The 16,408-nt window shown below is 41.9% G+C and overlaps 1 protein-coding gene across 8 annotated transcripts in view; it reads left to right on the plus strand.

The window, feature by feature from the left end:
- LOC128893678 (potassium/sodium hyperpolarization-activated cyclic nucleotide-gated channel 2) overlaps positions 1-12,231 on the plus strand; it is a 143,164-nt gene extending 130,933 nt beyond the window's left edge. For 6 of the 8 annotated variants that reach the window (XM_054154886.1, XM_054154841.1, XM_054154823.1 and 3 more), the window contains 7 exons: positions 2,176-2,325; positions 2,393-2,611; positions 4,025-4,171; positions 4,246-4,363; positions 5,294-5,582; positions 6,546-6,681; positions 7,465-12,231. In XM_054154886.1, coding sequence (XP_054010861.1) covers positions 2,176-2,325; positions 2,393-2,611; positions 4,025-4,171; positions 4,246-4,363; positions 5,294-5,582; positions 6,546-6,681; positions 7,465-7,611 — 1,206 coding nt within the window. In that variant the 3' untranslated portion in view covers positions 7,612-12,231. The remainder of the gene's footprint in view (positions 1-2,175; positions 2,326-2,392; positions 2,612-4,024; positions 4,172-4,245; positions 4,364-5,293; positions 5,583-6,545; positions 6,682-7,464) is intronic. The other 2 variants (XM_054154832.1, XM_054154867.1) reach the window with 1 other exon arrangement.
- The last annotated feature ends 4,177 nt before the right edge of the window (positions 12,232-16,408 follow it).

Raw genomic sequence — 16,408 nt, forward strand, 5'->3', positions numbered from 1 at the left:
AAAATATGACATTGCGAAATTGGTAATTCTATTCTAAATTGGAAGAACTCTTAAGTTTTAGGAAAATTATCACCGATACTAATACCGACCAATATAAAATAATAACTCTACATACGATCGAAAAATTGTTTGGAAACGGAAGAGAATGTTCATCGTTTAGCAGAGTCGAGCCAGGAGTCGCGAATGACTTTTCAAAGCGCCTCGAATGAAACCTAAACGCGATTCGACTTCTCCCGCAGTTTTGAAATTCATATCCGTCCGCAACGAAGATCCCGCGCGGTCGAATTGCATGAATAATTCGATAAACGATACCGGCGCGAAATTTCGACGTCATTCCGTCGAAACCGCGGAGAGAAAAAAGAAAGAATTGGAAACGTGTTTCGCATCTGGTCTCGCGGCGTTTTATTCCCTTCGCGTCTATGAATCTTTAATCGACCGACTAATCGATCCCAATAAATCTCTCGGTGACATGTTTAATTAGCTCCGCCAGCTCCGCGATGGAAAAGCAAACTTTGCGAGCGTCGAAGAATTCGACGTTCCGTCGAAGTTACTTTCTTATCCAACTCGAACGATTTTCGCTTGATTCGATAACGTTGTTCTGTTATTTTATTATTATTATTTTTTTAATTAAAAGGCGGATGTAAATCGCGTTCGAAAATTGGATGGAAATCCAGCCGAAGGTAGAAAAATTAATTTTGCAAATTTTTCAATAAACGGATCGACTGGGATTTCGGGATCGTGGCTGATGTTTTTCATTTTCGTTAAAAGAGGATCGAACATCGCGTGTCGGCTCGAAACCTGTTACGGCGTAAAATCCAACAGGACGACGCTTTGAAAAATTAATCACGCTTTCGGGCTCGATCAACAATGTTTTTTAATTCGTCGGACGAGCCCAGGGATTGAAAGCAAATTTTGTTTCTTTCGATTCGAAAACAGGGCGAATGGAAATGGAAAATCAGTTCGAATGTTGTCGAAGGCAACGCGACGTTCTATAAATATTTCAAGAGTTATTATGGATAAAAAGAGCCGCGCACGATACTGTTTGTAATTGTACGAACGCCTCTGCTATTGCATTTCGATAGAAAAATAAAAATCAGACCCGTAAAATAAATAAAAATAGAAGTAGAAAAGTAACGTCAGAGCCAGCATAATACGCTATGACACGATCGCGACGCGATAAAAAGAGAAGAACTAGTCACGCCTATCGAGCACGAAGCTACCGATTCGAACGTGTAACGAATCGCAAATTGACTGGAGTACAATCACGAACAGTGTCATTGCGACACAATAAAAAAGAAAAAGGTTGTTATTAAAAAGCGAAGAACGAACGCGGTATGGCGATCACGAGTAGCTCTCGTCGGAGTGGTTTCTGCGTTCTCCAGCTTCTTTTCTTAGTAAAGGACTTCGATTCCCATATCGTGCTTATGGCGCGCTGTTCAGCCGAGCACACTTTGATCACATCGTAAGGCGTACTTTGAACATCTGAACGTTCTGAACAGCGTCCTGTAAGCGGGGTCTGCGAATCTTGGCCGAGCAGTGCTAACTGATACATACATATATATACATATATATGTATATATTGTATACATCATTTTTGTTCCTTCTGTTTAGAGCATTCGTAGAGTAATCATTATTATAAACGTTTTTTAGGTTACATTGACTTGTTATTTTGTGTGCCACGTGATGCGTATTTTCTAATGTAGCATGCTTTTATTGGACTGAAAACTGAAACCCGGAAGTATGAACAGCGAAGACTACTTAGGAGAGAAAAGACACTGAGACTGTTCGCGTTCAGACCCCGAAAGCTAATTCGGAAAATCGAAGCTAAAGGAAATCCGAGGGGAAAACGAATCGATCGTGATTGATTGTAGCGGAACTTTCAAGTTCGAGGGTTAAAAACGCGTCGATGGACGGCTGATCGGGGTCTGGACCGGCGAACGTCGGGTAGTTTACTCGGTCCTTGATTCAGTCTTTGGATAACAGTTACTGAGATAGTTTTGACAATGTATTAATTGAATTAACGTTTGACGCGTTTTCGTACAACACTCGCTTATTTGCTGTACACTACGCAACCGGAGCTTTGGATAACGAGAGAAGTTTTTAACCGACGTGTGAACGACATCATGGCTGCCGGCGGCTGGCACGAGAATAAACCTTTGTCGTTGTTGTTGGCAGTTCCTGAATATGGCATCGGTGTTCATGCGGATTTTTAACCTGATTTGCATGATGCTCCTAATCGGCCACTGGAGTGGCTGCCTGCAATTCCTGGTTCCTATGCTCCAAGGGTTTCCTAGTAACTCGTGGGTCGCCATTAACGAGCTGCAAGTAGGTATACCGCTTGGCCTTGGGCTCGTCTAAGCTTTAACATAACCGTGACGATATCCTGTTACAGGATTCATTCTGGCTGGAACAATACTCGTGGGCCCTTTTCAAAGCCATGTCGCACATGCTCTGCATAGGATACGGAAGGTTTCCGCCGCAGTCCTTGACCGACATGTGGCTCACTATGCTCAGCATGATCAGCGGTGCTACCTGTTACGCACTGTTCCTCGGACACGCCACCAATCTCATTCAATCTCTCGATTCGTCGAGAAGACAATACCGCGAGAAGGTAATTAAGAACTCTCTGGCATCCATCCTTGAAGACGTATTCCCAGCAACCTTATAGATCCAGGAGGTGGTTAACATTGTAAGAAGATCCACGAAGAAGCCTCTGTTCTCCATCCTTTTATTCTCGAAGACATATTCCAAGCACCCTCATAAATCGAGGAGGTGGTTAATGTTCTAATAAGATCCACGAAGAAGCCTTTGTCCTCTATCCTTCCATCCTTGAAGACATATTTTCAGCACCCTTATAGATCCAGGAAGTGGTTAACGTTGACGGAAGATCCACGAAGAAGCCTTTGTCCTCTATCCTTCCATCCTTGAAGACATATTCCCAGCAACCTTATAGATTCAGGAGGTCGTTAACGTTGTAAGAAGGTCCACGAAGAAGCCTTTGTCCTCTATCCTTCCATTCTTGAAGACATATTCCAAGCACCGTTATAAATCGAGGAGGTGGTTAATGTTCTAATAAGATCCACGAAGAAGCCTCTGTCCTCCATCCTTCCATCCTTGAAGACATATTCCAAGCACCCTTATAAATCGAGGAGGTGGTTAATGTTGTAAGAAGATCCACGAAGAAGTCTCTGTCCTCCATCCTTCCATCCTTGAAGACATATTCCCAGCACCTTTATAGATCCAGGAAGTGGTTAAAATTGTAAGAAGATCCATGAAGAAGCCTCTGTCCTCCATCCTTCCATCCTTGAAGACATATTCCCAGCAGTGTTCCTTATAAATCTGTGGTGGTTGTTCCTGGGGAGCGAGAGAGGAGAAAAGAAAGGGAGCGTTTCGTCCTGGGCCTGCTAGTGGACTCGTCAGTAAAGCTACCTAGCAGGCCCGTGCCTAACTTTAGGCAGGCTGAGGCGCTTGTGAGAAACATGCGGTGTCCGTTCCTCTAGCGGTGAGGACAGGAGATGCCACCACAAATCTATATTTCAATTTGTCAGCGTTTGGACTGAAAAGTAACGTCGTCTTTGCAATTTTAAATACTTATCGTTCATCAGTATTGAAACATTGCACACTAGATGGCAAAAGCTGTTGATAACGAGGACGTAATTGCTTGAAAAGAAGAACTTATTACAAATTTATTTGTTCGAATTTAATGTAAAGGAACATCCACGAAGAAGCCTCTGTCCTCTATCCTTTGATTCTTGAAAACATTGAAATATTTCCAGCGGATTCCTTATAGATCCATAGTTTCATTTCTCAATGTTCGAGGAAAATAAATAAATCCTATTGCAAATATAGAAACCAAGTCTCATCCAATCACTCGACGTCAAAATATTCCCAGCAGTGTCTTCCTTGTAAATCTGTATCCCAATTCGAAGAAGTCCTCCTGCAAATATAGAATATATGTACATGTAAAGAAATAAAGAAAATACTCCCCCAAGAAGCACCAATTGACTGTTGTTGGTCCACCCAGGTGAAGCAAGTAGAGGAGTACATGGCCTACCGGAAGTTGCCACGAGAAATGAGACAGAGGATCACGGAGTACTTCGAGCATCGCTACCAGGGCAAATTCTTCGACGAGGAGTTGATTCTTGGGGAGCTCTCGGAGAAACTAAGAGAGGTACGCCGAAAAAACGTACCCCGAACCAACGTCATCGTTGTACAACGCTCTAACGCGTTCCTCTTTCTTCTCAGGACGTGATAAACTACAACTGCAGATCGCTGGTCGCCTCCGTTCCCTTCTTTGCCAACGCCGATTCGAACTTTGTCTCGGATGTCGTTACTAAACTGAGATACGAAGTCTTCCAGCCAGGTATCGATCCTACGATCCTAGAAATCTCGCGCATCGCGAATCCCTCGTCGATCTCAGCTTTCTGAAGTTCGGCTCGAGCCTTTTGAGAGGATGCTATCAATTTAGAAACGTAATTTTCAATTACATCTTGTTAAGAAGCTCCGAAGAGAAATTAGAGCTGCCTGGCAACTAAAACGGGCCAAATTTAGACGACATGGAACTTCGTGGAACTTCGTAGAAGTTACGATAGCCTTCTAGATATGTGATTTCGTCGTGTCTGGTTAAGTATCGAGGCGGAATTAAAATTCGTGGTAGGGGAATTTAAAACTAACACTGGAGTTGGTAAGTGTGATAAATTGTGGAACATTTATCAAATTTACCGGCGATTTTATATAATCCCCAACTCGTAACGGGGAATGTGATAAAACTGTTGATGCATATGCTGTCTACACAGAAATACTGTCTGAGTAGGTTTGGGATAGTTATTGATGGGGGCGGGAATTTTGAATACTGTTAAATATAATCCCAAATTCGTAATGGAGAATGTGACGAAACTGTCAATGCAGATGCTGTCTACTCGGTTTCGCGATGGTTTTCATATCTCAAGAGTACATTAGTTCCGGGGACCCTTCAAGTGCTGAAGTAGGGTTGGGTCTAAACCTACTCAGACAGTATTTCCCCGTTACAAGTTGGAGATTATATAAAATCACCGGTCGGTTTGATAAATATTCCATATTTTATTACCAACCTTAGTGGTGATTATGCATAATCCCCAGTTTATTACATTTACCGTAACATATATAAAGACTGCCAGACAAAACAACTGGCAATGAGTTAAGTGCGAGTCGCGATAGAAACTAATACTAATATCAGTTTATGTGGAATGTCTTGTTTTAAATAAGCTAGTTGTTGATCAGAGAACGTTGACACGAGAGTGGTTGCGCGTTCCAGGTGATATCATCATCAAGGAAGGTACGATCGGCTCTAAAATGTACTTCATACAAGAAGGCATAGTCGATATCGTAATGGCGAACGGCGAAGTCGCTACCTCGTTGTCAGATGGTTCATACTTTGGCGAGATTTGCCTGCTGACGAACGCGAGGAGAGTGGCGTCAGTCCGCGCGGAGACCTACTGCAATCTCTTCAGCCTCTCGGTGGATCACTTCAACGCCGTGTTGGACCAGTATCCACTAATGCGCAGAACGATGGAAAGCGTTGCCGCCGAGAGGTATAAGCTTTGGTTAGGTTTGTTCTATCGAGTTGGTGTGCTACTAGATGTCAATCATCACTCCCACCTCCATGTTAATTTTGTTGAACATTGTGTACTGTCCGAACAATGCGAGATCAGTCATTTCTTGTTGCGTCCAAACATCATGTCGCTTCTCTTTGACACGTTACTCAGTATAATTTCTCTGTTATACAGCTGGTTTGGACTCTATGTGCTTCTTTTACATACACCTTACACACACAAAATGAAACTTTGTCTCGAAATTCCGCGGTGTGAAGAGAGATCTGCTTCTTTCTATATTTATTTTATTTTATTTTTGGAATACCAAACGTTCCAACGTGACAGTGCAGAATACTAATTTTGGGGGAGAAAGTTTTACAACGAGAGCGCACTAACTTGCGAGCCAAGGAACGCCTGTCTACCGGATAAGCGTTCCCAAATGAGTTGAGAGGGTTTCGACGAATATTTTCTCGGTTCGAAATAATACGATCGAGAACCATGAGACATCGCGACAAAATATTTCTACACTCTCGACACATTCACTACATGGTAATGTTGTATTCATAATTTTGCATAACATTCTTTATCGATCAGTTGGATTCTCAGTTTTGCTGCAACTCTGCAGAATCACGTTTCTTGCGTAACAAAGCAACGTCAACGTTATCGACGCGTTAATAGTAATTTAGAAGCTTGTAATCGAAACGTTTAGGATCGATCGGAAACGTGACCCTGTAGATTGCTTTTCAAAGCTACTGAGTCTCATTTACCCAATCTTGTACCTCACATTGTAAAACCTTTAGCGGTGCAAGTGGTATTAGAACAAATAACACTAATCTGTTGCAAGTCGTGGCGGAGTAAATACGTTTTGTTAAGCAAAACCTGTACTGCTAAACGGTTTGTAAGTTGATCGATGTGAATAATCGTTGGTTGTATTCCATGCAACATTCCCTACGCTTAATTGTGCTCTCCTTCTAGGCTAAACAAAATTGGCAAGAACCCGAACCTGGTGGCTCACCGCGAGGAGGACCTCGGCAGTGAGTCCAAAACGATAAACGCCGTGGTTAACGCTCTGGCGGAGCAGGCTGCGCATGCTAGCGCTAGCGAAGAATCGGTAAATACATTTTCGAACATTAATTCACCAATGGCTATGAAATATTAAAACGATCAAGTACAGCCTGGTCGAAAAAAAGTATTTACACACTTGGTTGGTCTAGGATAACTGCCTGTAAAAAAGTAGTACTTTAATCCTTCGTTTACTGAATTCATACCGAATTTCTCAAAAGTTTTTAAAATTTAGGCGTTCATCTTGGTTTATATCATCTTATAAAGTTGTCTCTAACTAGTTTCCAAAAAAAAAAAAGAAAGCTTTTGCTGTTACAAATTAAAAAGTTGATTGTTTCTGTTTTCCTTATTGCGGTTAGTCATAAGAAGGATAATAATTATAAAGTCAGCCAGTAAGGATAGAGATTAAGAAGCATTTATGTAAAATGTTTAGACGAGACAATGTAAAAAGAGAGCAGCGCGTTGTAGTGCGAAATACTTCTAAGAATATACGCACTTTAATTTAATAAACAAACAAACAAACAAATAAGCTTGTGCTGCCATCCGACAATTAAAAAGGAACTTCATAGAAGTGGACTTGAAAGTCACGATAGGTTTCAAAGCGTTCAATTAATGCTTCTTAAAAACTACACTATTAGGATTTTCTTTATTCTTTCCATACTAATTTTAGTCCAAGTTAACCCTAAAAATTACATTACGTTAGTAAGAGAAGACAAAGTAATTCAGGTTAGAAAGGGTTAAGTACCCCTAGTATGTCCTAGTCGAATGAAGCAAAAATGCATGGCGAAAGGTTGGAGACAGGAGTATTGTACAGGAGAAAATGTGTTCGCAGGTACACAGCATGGAGCTGAGGACCCTTCCAGCCTGCCTGTTGCCCAGACCGAAGTCTGAGAACAATTTCGCGAGCCAGGAGCTCTCGAGAGAAGGACGTAAAATCTTCCACAAAAGCGACACTTTCCACAAGGACTCGTATCAATGACGACACTCGTTATACTAGCACACAGAGAGATACTAACGGCTCCATGTGTGACGGTGGTCCCCGCTGTCGATAGGATATCGTTTACGAGAGCGTTTTAAGCGTGGATTCTGGACGCTACTCTAGAAGCAGTCTATACATAGATATACGCTATGCCAGTAGTCCTGTAGCGATCGGTTTCTAGCGCCTTATATTAACCTGATGGCACGTTTGTCCAGGATCTGCGCGTAAAACCGCGTGGACCGAAGTATACCATTCTCCAATGGTGACACAGTACGCGGCCGAGGTCGTTTTTGGACACCATTTTTTCTCGGTGAAAAGGACTCGACTTTAACAGCAATAAATAGCAACCGACGCTCGATGGGTGAATCAGACGAGCGCGCGGAGGCTCACGATCGTCCCTTCGGTTTTCTCTTAGGGCTAGATCGACGTACGGACGCGACCACGAAGGACCTACTTTCGAATCGAACGCTGTGTCACCGGTTGGAGGACAAGGAGCCGTTCTCTGCCGCGAGACTCTTCATCGGAACGTCAACGACGAGCGTCGTACCACGGCGAAAACAATATATACGACGCGACCACGGATGAAGATCTCAACGACGACGAAGAGCAGGCCTAGAAATTTATAGAGCTAGTCCATATGTTAGTCCGATGTCGTGGACTAGGTAATCCTAAAAGAAAATGAAGTTAAGTAACAGTGTAACGGTGCGTAAATTCTCTGTGATTTTGCAAGTCGACGTTTTGCACTTTACAAAAAATTGAAGATGGGTGAAATGGGGCAAGAGTTTACGAGAAAACCCATACGAACAATTAGTTTCGCAAGTCGACGTTTCCCGCTACGCAATGGCGAAGAGACCCCACGGCGGGGGACAGAGAGGAGAGTATAATCTATATACGAACAATTAGGATTCCCTTTTGTTTCGTTTCTTTTTTAAGGCAACTAACATAGAAGAAAAGGTACTCGCCGAGACGAGAATAATTCCAGTTATTATGTTTGTTAACGTGTTTTGAATTTAGCTTCGTATCGTAAATTAGTCCCGTGCGAGCGATTCCCGGGAGACGAGGAGGAAGAAGACGGGGAAGATGAAACCGATGGATAACTCCGAGATGGGAATCGAACGATGAAGATCCCAGGTAAGGGAGCGAAGAGGAGTGCTATCCTTATTTCGAGATCGACAGAGAAAGCCTCGCTTCGTTGAAACAAAAAAAAAAAATAATAGCTCCACTTTTATTTTCTAATACGTCTTGAGTCGCTTCGAAAAGCGTAGTGATAACGCTATAAGGCCGAGCTGTGTATACAAGTTCTATTATATAATCGGAGTTTAGGAAGACCGTCCTGAGACGCGAACGAGACCCCAAAGGGAGATGTAAAGGTACGAAATATCCGAGGGGGGGGTTGGTTGGGTGGGACGATGGAGTCGTTCTACGAAATGAAGATAATATTATTAAAAGAAAATAAAGTCTAATCGAAAGCCCAAAGACCGTGTTAACTTGTTGAGAGTCCTTTGGGCTGGCCACGACTAAAACGTCAATGAATAAAATATATATTCAGTGGAACGCGAGAGGAAGTACCTTTTTATTCGGGCGAAACAGACGCGATGTACTATAAAAGAAAATAAAAACCAAAAGGTATAAATATTATGTAATAAATTATTATTATTATTATTATTATTACTATTATTATTATTATTATTATTGTTACGATTATCATTGCAATGATTATTACATCCACTACCGCATTAACTAGGCAGTTGTTAAGACGTAAATAAAAACAGATTCACACACGTGTGCGTGTGTGTATATATATATATATATCAGAGTGGTCGTTTTAATGATTTTTTCAATTTATGTTGCACACCCTCTAAATACCTTGGGAATCCATGCAACGAAATTCACACACGTGCATCAAACCTTCGAAAAGCTTGAATAGAAAATATTGCGTTGTCTGGAAAGTCCATGTCGATTTTTGGTAGGTGGTACAGGTCTGAATATATCGGAATAGTTGAAAACAAATAATATGCAAATTTTCATATGTATTTTGCAAGTTATCTAGGGGAGTGACATAGATATCAGAAATCGTTGAAATAAAGACCACCCTGATATATATATATATATACAGGGTATCCCAGATGTAGTGTAAGAACTGGGAGGTAGCTGAGATGGTTCTGAATAACAATTTCCTTTGCAAAAATGTCGGATGATGCTTAGTTTTTAAATTATTAACGAAAAACCATCGACCAATCACAGCACCCGAGCAAGCGCGTTGCGACTGGCGTACCCAGCCAATCCCGGCTCGAGCCTATGCTCTCGCGACTGAACGCGCGCTTTTCAGGCGCTGTGATTGGTCAGTGGTTTTTCGTTAATGATTCGAAAACAAAGCCTCATCCAACACTTTCGCAAAGGAAGTTGTTGTTCAGAATCATCTCAGCTACCCTCCAGTCCTTACACTAAATCTGGGATACCCTGTATATATATCTGCACGTGTACGCGTACATATGTGTACGTATATACGCATATATATATATACACACGCAAAGTATTATGCATAGCGGTCGATACAGTGCTGCAAGATATCACGTAATATTTTAATTGTAACGCGAACGAAAAATGATTAATCACCGACAACACCAATACTTATCGGACAGTTATCGCGACGATTCCCAGAGCTTCTCCTAATGAGTTTTCAGTCGGACTGGGCACACCTCTGAGACGAAACGATACATTCGAAGTCAATTGACCAAACTCCCATTTACCCCTAGCGAACCGTATTATTTTTCTAACCGTTGGTGTATCGTTTCAGCCGACGACATTCTTTGTGTCTTTGAAAGTTTAAGACGACTGTTGAATTTTCTGATATTTCTATACTCGCGACGGAGGAAGGGACCCCCGACTCTGAGGGAATATTTCCTGGACTAGTGGCTCCTGAATTATATAGAAGACCTATCAAAGTATATCATCGAGTTCGTTGATTTCCGATCCTATAGAAATATTCCAAGGTTTCCAAATAATATATCTTTTGCTTAGTACCATCAAATTTCTATTTCGATGAAAAAGAATCTTTAACCCTTACGAAAGAGTCTCTAGAGACCTCTTCGTCGATGATTCAGGAACCACTGTTCTAACAGTTACTCGGCGTAGGTCTGTTAACGATAATACTCTTCTTTAAAAACAAACGCTATAAGAGTCTAATTTAAATAGCAGTGTTGCTTGTTACTTTGACGTACACTCTGACACTTTTCACTGACATATGGCGGGTGAAAGAAACGTGCCATTCGTTTCCTAGTTGAACGTGTACACCTTTGTGCATATGTGATTATGCATACATGTACATATATACATATATATATATATATTTAAAGAAATACCCATGTAAGAGATTAGGAATATTATACATGCGTTTCATACATATACATATGTAAACATACACCTACACACATGCGAGGAAAACAGAAGTACCTATTTTTCATGTAAGAGAGAAAGAGAGAGTTTTCTGTCATTATTTTACATCTCCTCACGTCATTCTAAATATACAGGGTGTCCCAGAATTAGTACAAGAACCGGAAATGTGAGGTAGCCGAGACGATTCTGAATAACAACCTGCTTTGAAAAAATGTCGTATGGTGCTTAGTTTTTGAATTATTCAAGAAAAACCACGGACCAATCGCAACGCCCGAGTAGCACGCCGCGACCTGGCGTAGCCAATCCCGGCTCGAGCCTATGCTCTCGCGACTGAGCGCGCGCTTTTCAGGTGCTGCGATTGGTCCGAGGTTTTTCGTTAATAATTCGAAAACGAAGCATCGTCCGACATTTTCGCAAAGGTAATTGTGGTTCAGAATTGTCTCAGCTAGCTCCCGTTTCCGCTTCTTCCACTAATTCTCGGACACCCTGTGTATATATACATATATACATATTATATATATATATATAAAATACTAATAATATTGTAATAGCGACAAAAGGATGATTGCGTACCAAGGGTCACAAGCATTCCCAAGCAACGGTAGAATACTCGTAGACCGCATGACCGACGTTTTTATAGATTAATCTATACACATTAAATCGGTCTGGGACTAATCTGCCAGCGAGGTTTCGGGCCTAAGGTGAACTGAACGACTAATCGCAACAGAGAAAACGGAAAATAAAATAGAACCAGACGGAAGTGATATAAGGTTATCGTTGCTACTTCGGGAAGACGGGGAACGAAATCGAACGGTTCATTCGAAATAAGGGCGGGGGGGGGGGGAGGGGGGGGGGGGGGCAGGGAGTTGAAAAACGAGAAGACACGCAAAGCGCGAAGAACGTTGTACTCTTTACTATCACTGCTAACTAACAGACAACTATTTAACCACTGTCTGCTAACTTTGATAAACGAGTCGAAGCGCGACCAAGTGCTCCGGAAACCATAATTATTCGCCCATCGTAAAACCTGTGTGTACATATACCTACTGTGTACATATATATATATATCGCAGGGGCGAGAGAAATAGAGAGAGAGCACGGCATTCCCGCGGGAGAATCGTCCCAGGACAGGCGCGAGGGATTTACGAGGGGGATAAGACGACATTAGAATTATTATCGAACAAAAGTAAAAGAAGTAAAAATATATATATATATATATATATATTTAAAAAGCGCTGTTCCAAGATGCACGAATAAAACGCGCGACGCGTCGTTATCGCTGAGCGACACGAGTGAGACGTAATTAAGACGACGAAAAACAGAAAAAAAAGAACAAAAATAATGCAAAAAAAAAAAAGAGAAAACATACAAAGGCGAATAGTTTTTGTATCAACGAGGAATAGGTTTCGCGGCTTAGCAGAGAACGGGAACGAGTTCACGATTCAGGAAATCGGAAATTGGTATGTTCGTATAGGGGAGGGGGGGGGGGGGGACGTATCCAAGGGGACAAAGAGTTCAATTATAAGAAAAAGGAGAAGAGAAAAAGAAGGAAGCGAAGGAAAGCGTTCCACGCAAAAATCTTTCTCGCGCGATCTCGTCGATGATGAATTGCGAGATCGTCGATTCGCGGTTCGCAGGCTGATGTAACAACGCAACGCTAGAATTGTCTTAGAGCCACGCGAAGAAGTAATAAAACAAAACAAAAAAAGTATATAAACACAAAAGACTGTAGCGCCATGAATGTGTATCTCGGATCTTACATATCAGATGTTTCGTTTTGAGCGACTAAGAGTACGTTTTGCAGCGATACCTTTGCTGGATAGCGAACAGATACAGCTGCGTCACGAAGTGTAGGTAGACCTAACCCGACCTAGGTAGAACTGGCGATGGGCACTAAGGCTCTAACAGAGCTTGGAATATCGCTTGAGACTGGACCAGATGTAATTTATCTCGTGAAGCATTTCTGGAAGAGAGATACTTATTTCTTTCGCGAATTAGAGACGAAGATTTGTGGCAGAAAAATTTGATACGATACTTTGGACTGGTATCTGTTGATATCGAACAGCTTTCCTTTGTTGGTTGTGTAGGAATTATTTTAAATACCTGGAGATCTAATTTATCTCGTGGAGCATTTCTGGAAGAGAGACACTTATTTCTTTCGCGAATTAGAGACGAAGTTTAGTAGCAGAAAAATTGAATACGATACTTTGGACTGGTATCTGTTGATATCGAACAGCTTTCCTTTGTTGGTTGTGTAGGAATTATTTTAAACAGCTGGAGATCTGATTCATCTTATGGAACATTTTTGAAAGAGAGTTAATTATTTCTTATTCGAAAGAGAGTTACAAGTTTGGGTCAGACAAATGTAATACGATGCTTTGGACTGTTATCTATCGATACCGAAAAGCTTTTCTTCGTTGTTCGCATAGAAATCGTTCCAAATAACTGAGGACCTAATCTATCTCGTAATTCTTTCACGAATTAGTGACTTTCGCTGAAACACTTTTAGAAAAATCTGATGCAATGCTTTGGACTGTTATCTATTGATATCGAGAAGCATCCCTGCATCGTTTGCCCAGAAATCATTCGAAATGGCAGAGAGCGAAATGGCAGAGAGCGAAACGCCCATCGCTAGGCAGAATTCCTTCGTTTCACAGGAGACCTACCCCCGACCCTCCAATCTCGCAATGCACGTAACTCTCGAAATTCCCTTCGCGACGTCATTGGCTTCCGACGTTGAAGCAATTCTCCCAAGGACCCACGAAAAATAAAAAGAAAAAAGAATAATCGAGCGTAGTCGAGCGGCAGAAGTATAGCTGAGACGCAGTCGTAGACCTAAACCTCCGTTTCCGGTTTCATGGATCAAACGCGACACAAAAAAAAAAAAAAAACGATCGATAACGAAACATGCGACTGTCCAATGCCAAGTAGAATGCTAAGCTTCGTTAGACAGTACACTGACAAAGCGTTTCTCTCGGTGATCTCTACAGGGTGACACAAGACTGGTTTTAGCGCGTCGTCGACTCCCTAGATCCTAAGTAGACCTACGCTCTGTGATCCGATAAAAAAGAAAATGTATATTTGATTATTGTTTCCCGTGTGTAGCCATCGTTTAAGAGCCCGCAAGCGATCGAAACAACGAAATCGAAGATATTAAACGGTCATCCACACTGAAACTTACACCTCGATTGCCTTGTAGATCTCGTACAGGTAACTCGGTTAGGCTAGCCGCTGTTCATCGACAGCTTTCATCTCGACAACTTCTCTTTTACTCGAGCAGACTTCTAGTTTTCCAGCGTTTTTAATTTTAATGCGTACAGCCATTCGACGAGTATCCGCTCGTACCGTATTCGCTTAGGTCAATTTTTAACCCTTTGTTGTTTCTTACAGGCTAGAGCCCGTAACAACGTGCGAGACACGCGATTAGGAATTCGAATCGGGCACGAAAACCACGAGTCAGACACTTTATACCCAAATCGTAAGACAAGGGGTTAAAGCTGGAATGATCGATTCCGATCCACTTTAACGCGTCGATCGCCACCGTCGGTCACGCGTGGGTGACAAGGATTTTCGCCGAGGAATTAAATGAATTAATTCTGAAGGCGAGGAGTCCGTAAAAATTAATCCAGATGGGATTGGTCATTTCCAAAGAGGTAACAAGTACTACCACGAACGTTGCGTCACGCCATTTCTAATTCTACAATATTCAAATTCAGCCTCGCAGAAATTTTCACGTTTATTTGTCTGGCAGTCGACGTGTTAACGCACTCTAAAGTATAAATAACGAAGCAGTCCTCCTGAACAAATCTCTCTTGGTATCAGTTTTAACGATTCAGTTAACTTTACACGTAGCATCCAGCTTCGAGCACGAATTTACACCGAGGTAAATCCGTATATCCTCGGTTCAGAGTTGCACAGGTGGATATTTCGACGAGTAACTGTAGTTATTGGAATATGCATTTATTGTTAGCGAGACCCAGTAGTGTGGCACCACGTAGAAGTCATCTTCGTCATGCGAGAAACCTGCGTAGTAACGCCTTGTAAAGAAACGAAAAAAAAAAAAAAATAATAATAATTAAAAAAAAAAAAGAAAGGAGGAAAAAAACAAACAAAAACAAGAAGTAAGAGAGCGAGAGAGTGAGATATATATGTATATATATGAGAGAGAAAATAAACATTACCCTAGCGTCAATTTTCTACGAAAAGAGTTTTCTACAAAATTCACACCATAAGCGTGCATCTGTCACGTCGCGCTTATCGTATGAATCTGTATGTATGCTATGCAAGCGCTGGTACGAATCACTTGACGTTTTTCTATTAGACATCGTCGGCTAAGTTTGTTACCAATGTTTAAAGAGCGGTGAATCTGTTGTTCGATGTAAACTGAGAGTGGAAGCCCCAAGCAAGCATAGTAGCGGATTAAATTAAAACTCAAAAAATAGATGCTTGTTCGAGACGCAGTATAATTGTAAAGTTGCGAATAATGAACCAGATATATATATATATATAAACGGAAAACGATACAAAAAAAGGTAAAAAAAAAAAAAAACAATACGAAGTGAAGCAATTATAACTATCGTTCAATTATTCAGTTCCGCGTCGTTGTTCGACTTTTCTGCATTCGGTCGCAGGCCTATCCGATGTTTATTTCAATTGCGACACCCTTAGACACGCGCAGGCTTCGTACCTAACGAGACAAGCGTCCGCGAACCGAGTGCGCAGAGGCTGAACGATCGACGAAATATTCTTATCGCTCTGGGAAGAATAGTCGGGTTATCGTTCACACACAAAAAAACAATACGAAAGCGTTCGAATATAAGCATTTGCGATTATAACGATCAACATTGTACTTTCGTTCGATTGTAAATCCGTTGTACGCCGACGTTCGAGTACACCACTGACAGACAACGTTGTCCTGTGCCCCTAATTGACCGTCGCGCGACGACAAAAATCGGAGTCGCGGCAAGAACAGGGGCAAGGTGTAGGTTCTATTCGCGCTAACTTCTCGAGATGCTTTTGTAGATTAGATTTAACGCAGTCCGTCGGTCGATCCAACTAGGATAGAAGGAGAAACGAAAGAAAATGCTCTATCCTCGTTCGACCGATTTAAAGCATCTCGAGAAGTTAGCGCGAATAGAACCTACGCCTTGCCCCCACTCTTGCCGGGGCTCAACTGCGAGCGATTTCGTCGCGCGACAATCGGTTAGGACGAGGCGTTTAGAAGGAACTTTGCGCTTCGCTTGTCATTCGTTCTGCTGTAATTTTAGTTCGTGCGAACATTCTCGATAAAAACACCCAGGATGCTCTTGTACGTGAGACCACACACACGCACACATACACACGCACACGCACGAACACACACACACACACACACACACACACACACACACACACACACACA

Source organism: Hylaeus anthracinus, unplaced genomic scaffold (genome assembly GCF_026225885.1).
Source record: "Hylaeus anthracinus isolate JK02 unplaced genomic scaffold, UHH_iyHylAnth1.0_haploid 0, whole genome shotgun sequence".
Lineage (NCBI taxonomy): Eukaryota > Metazoa > Arthropoda > Insecta > Hymenoptera > Colletidae > Hylaeus > Hylaeus anthracinus.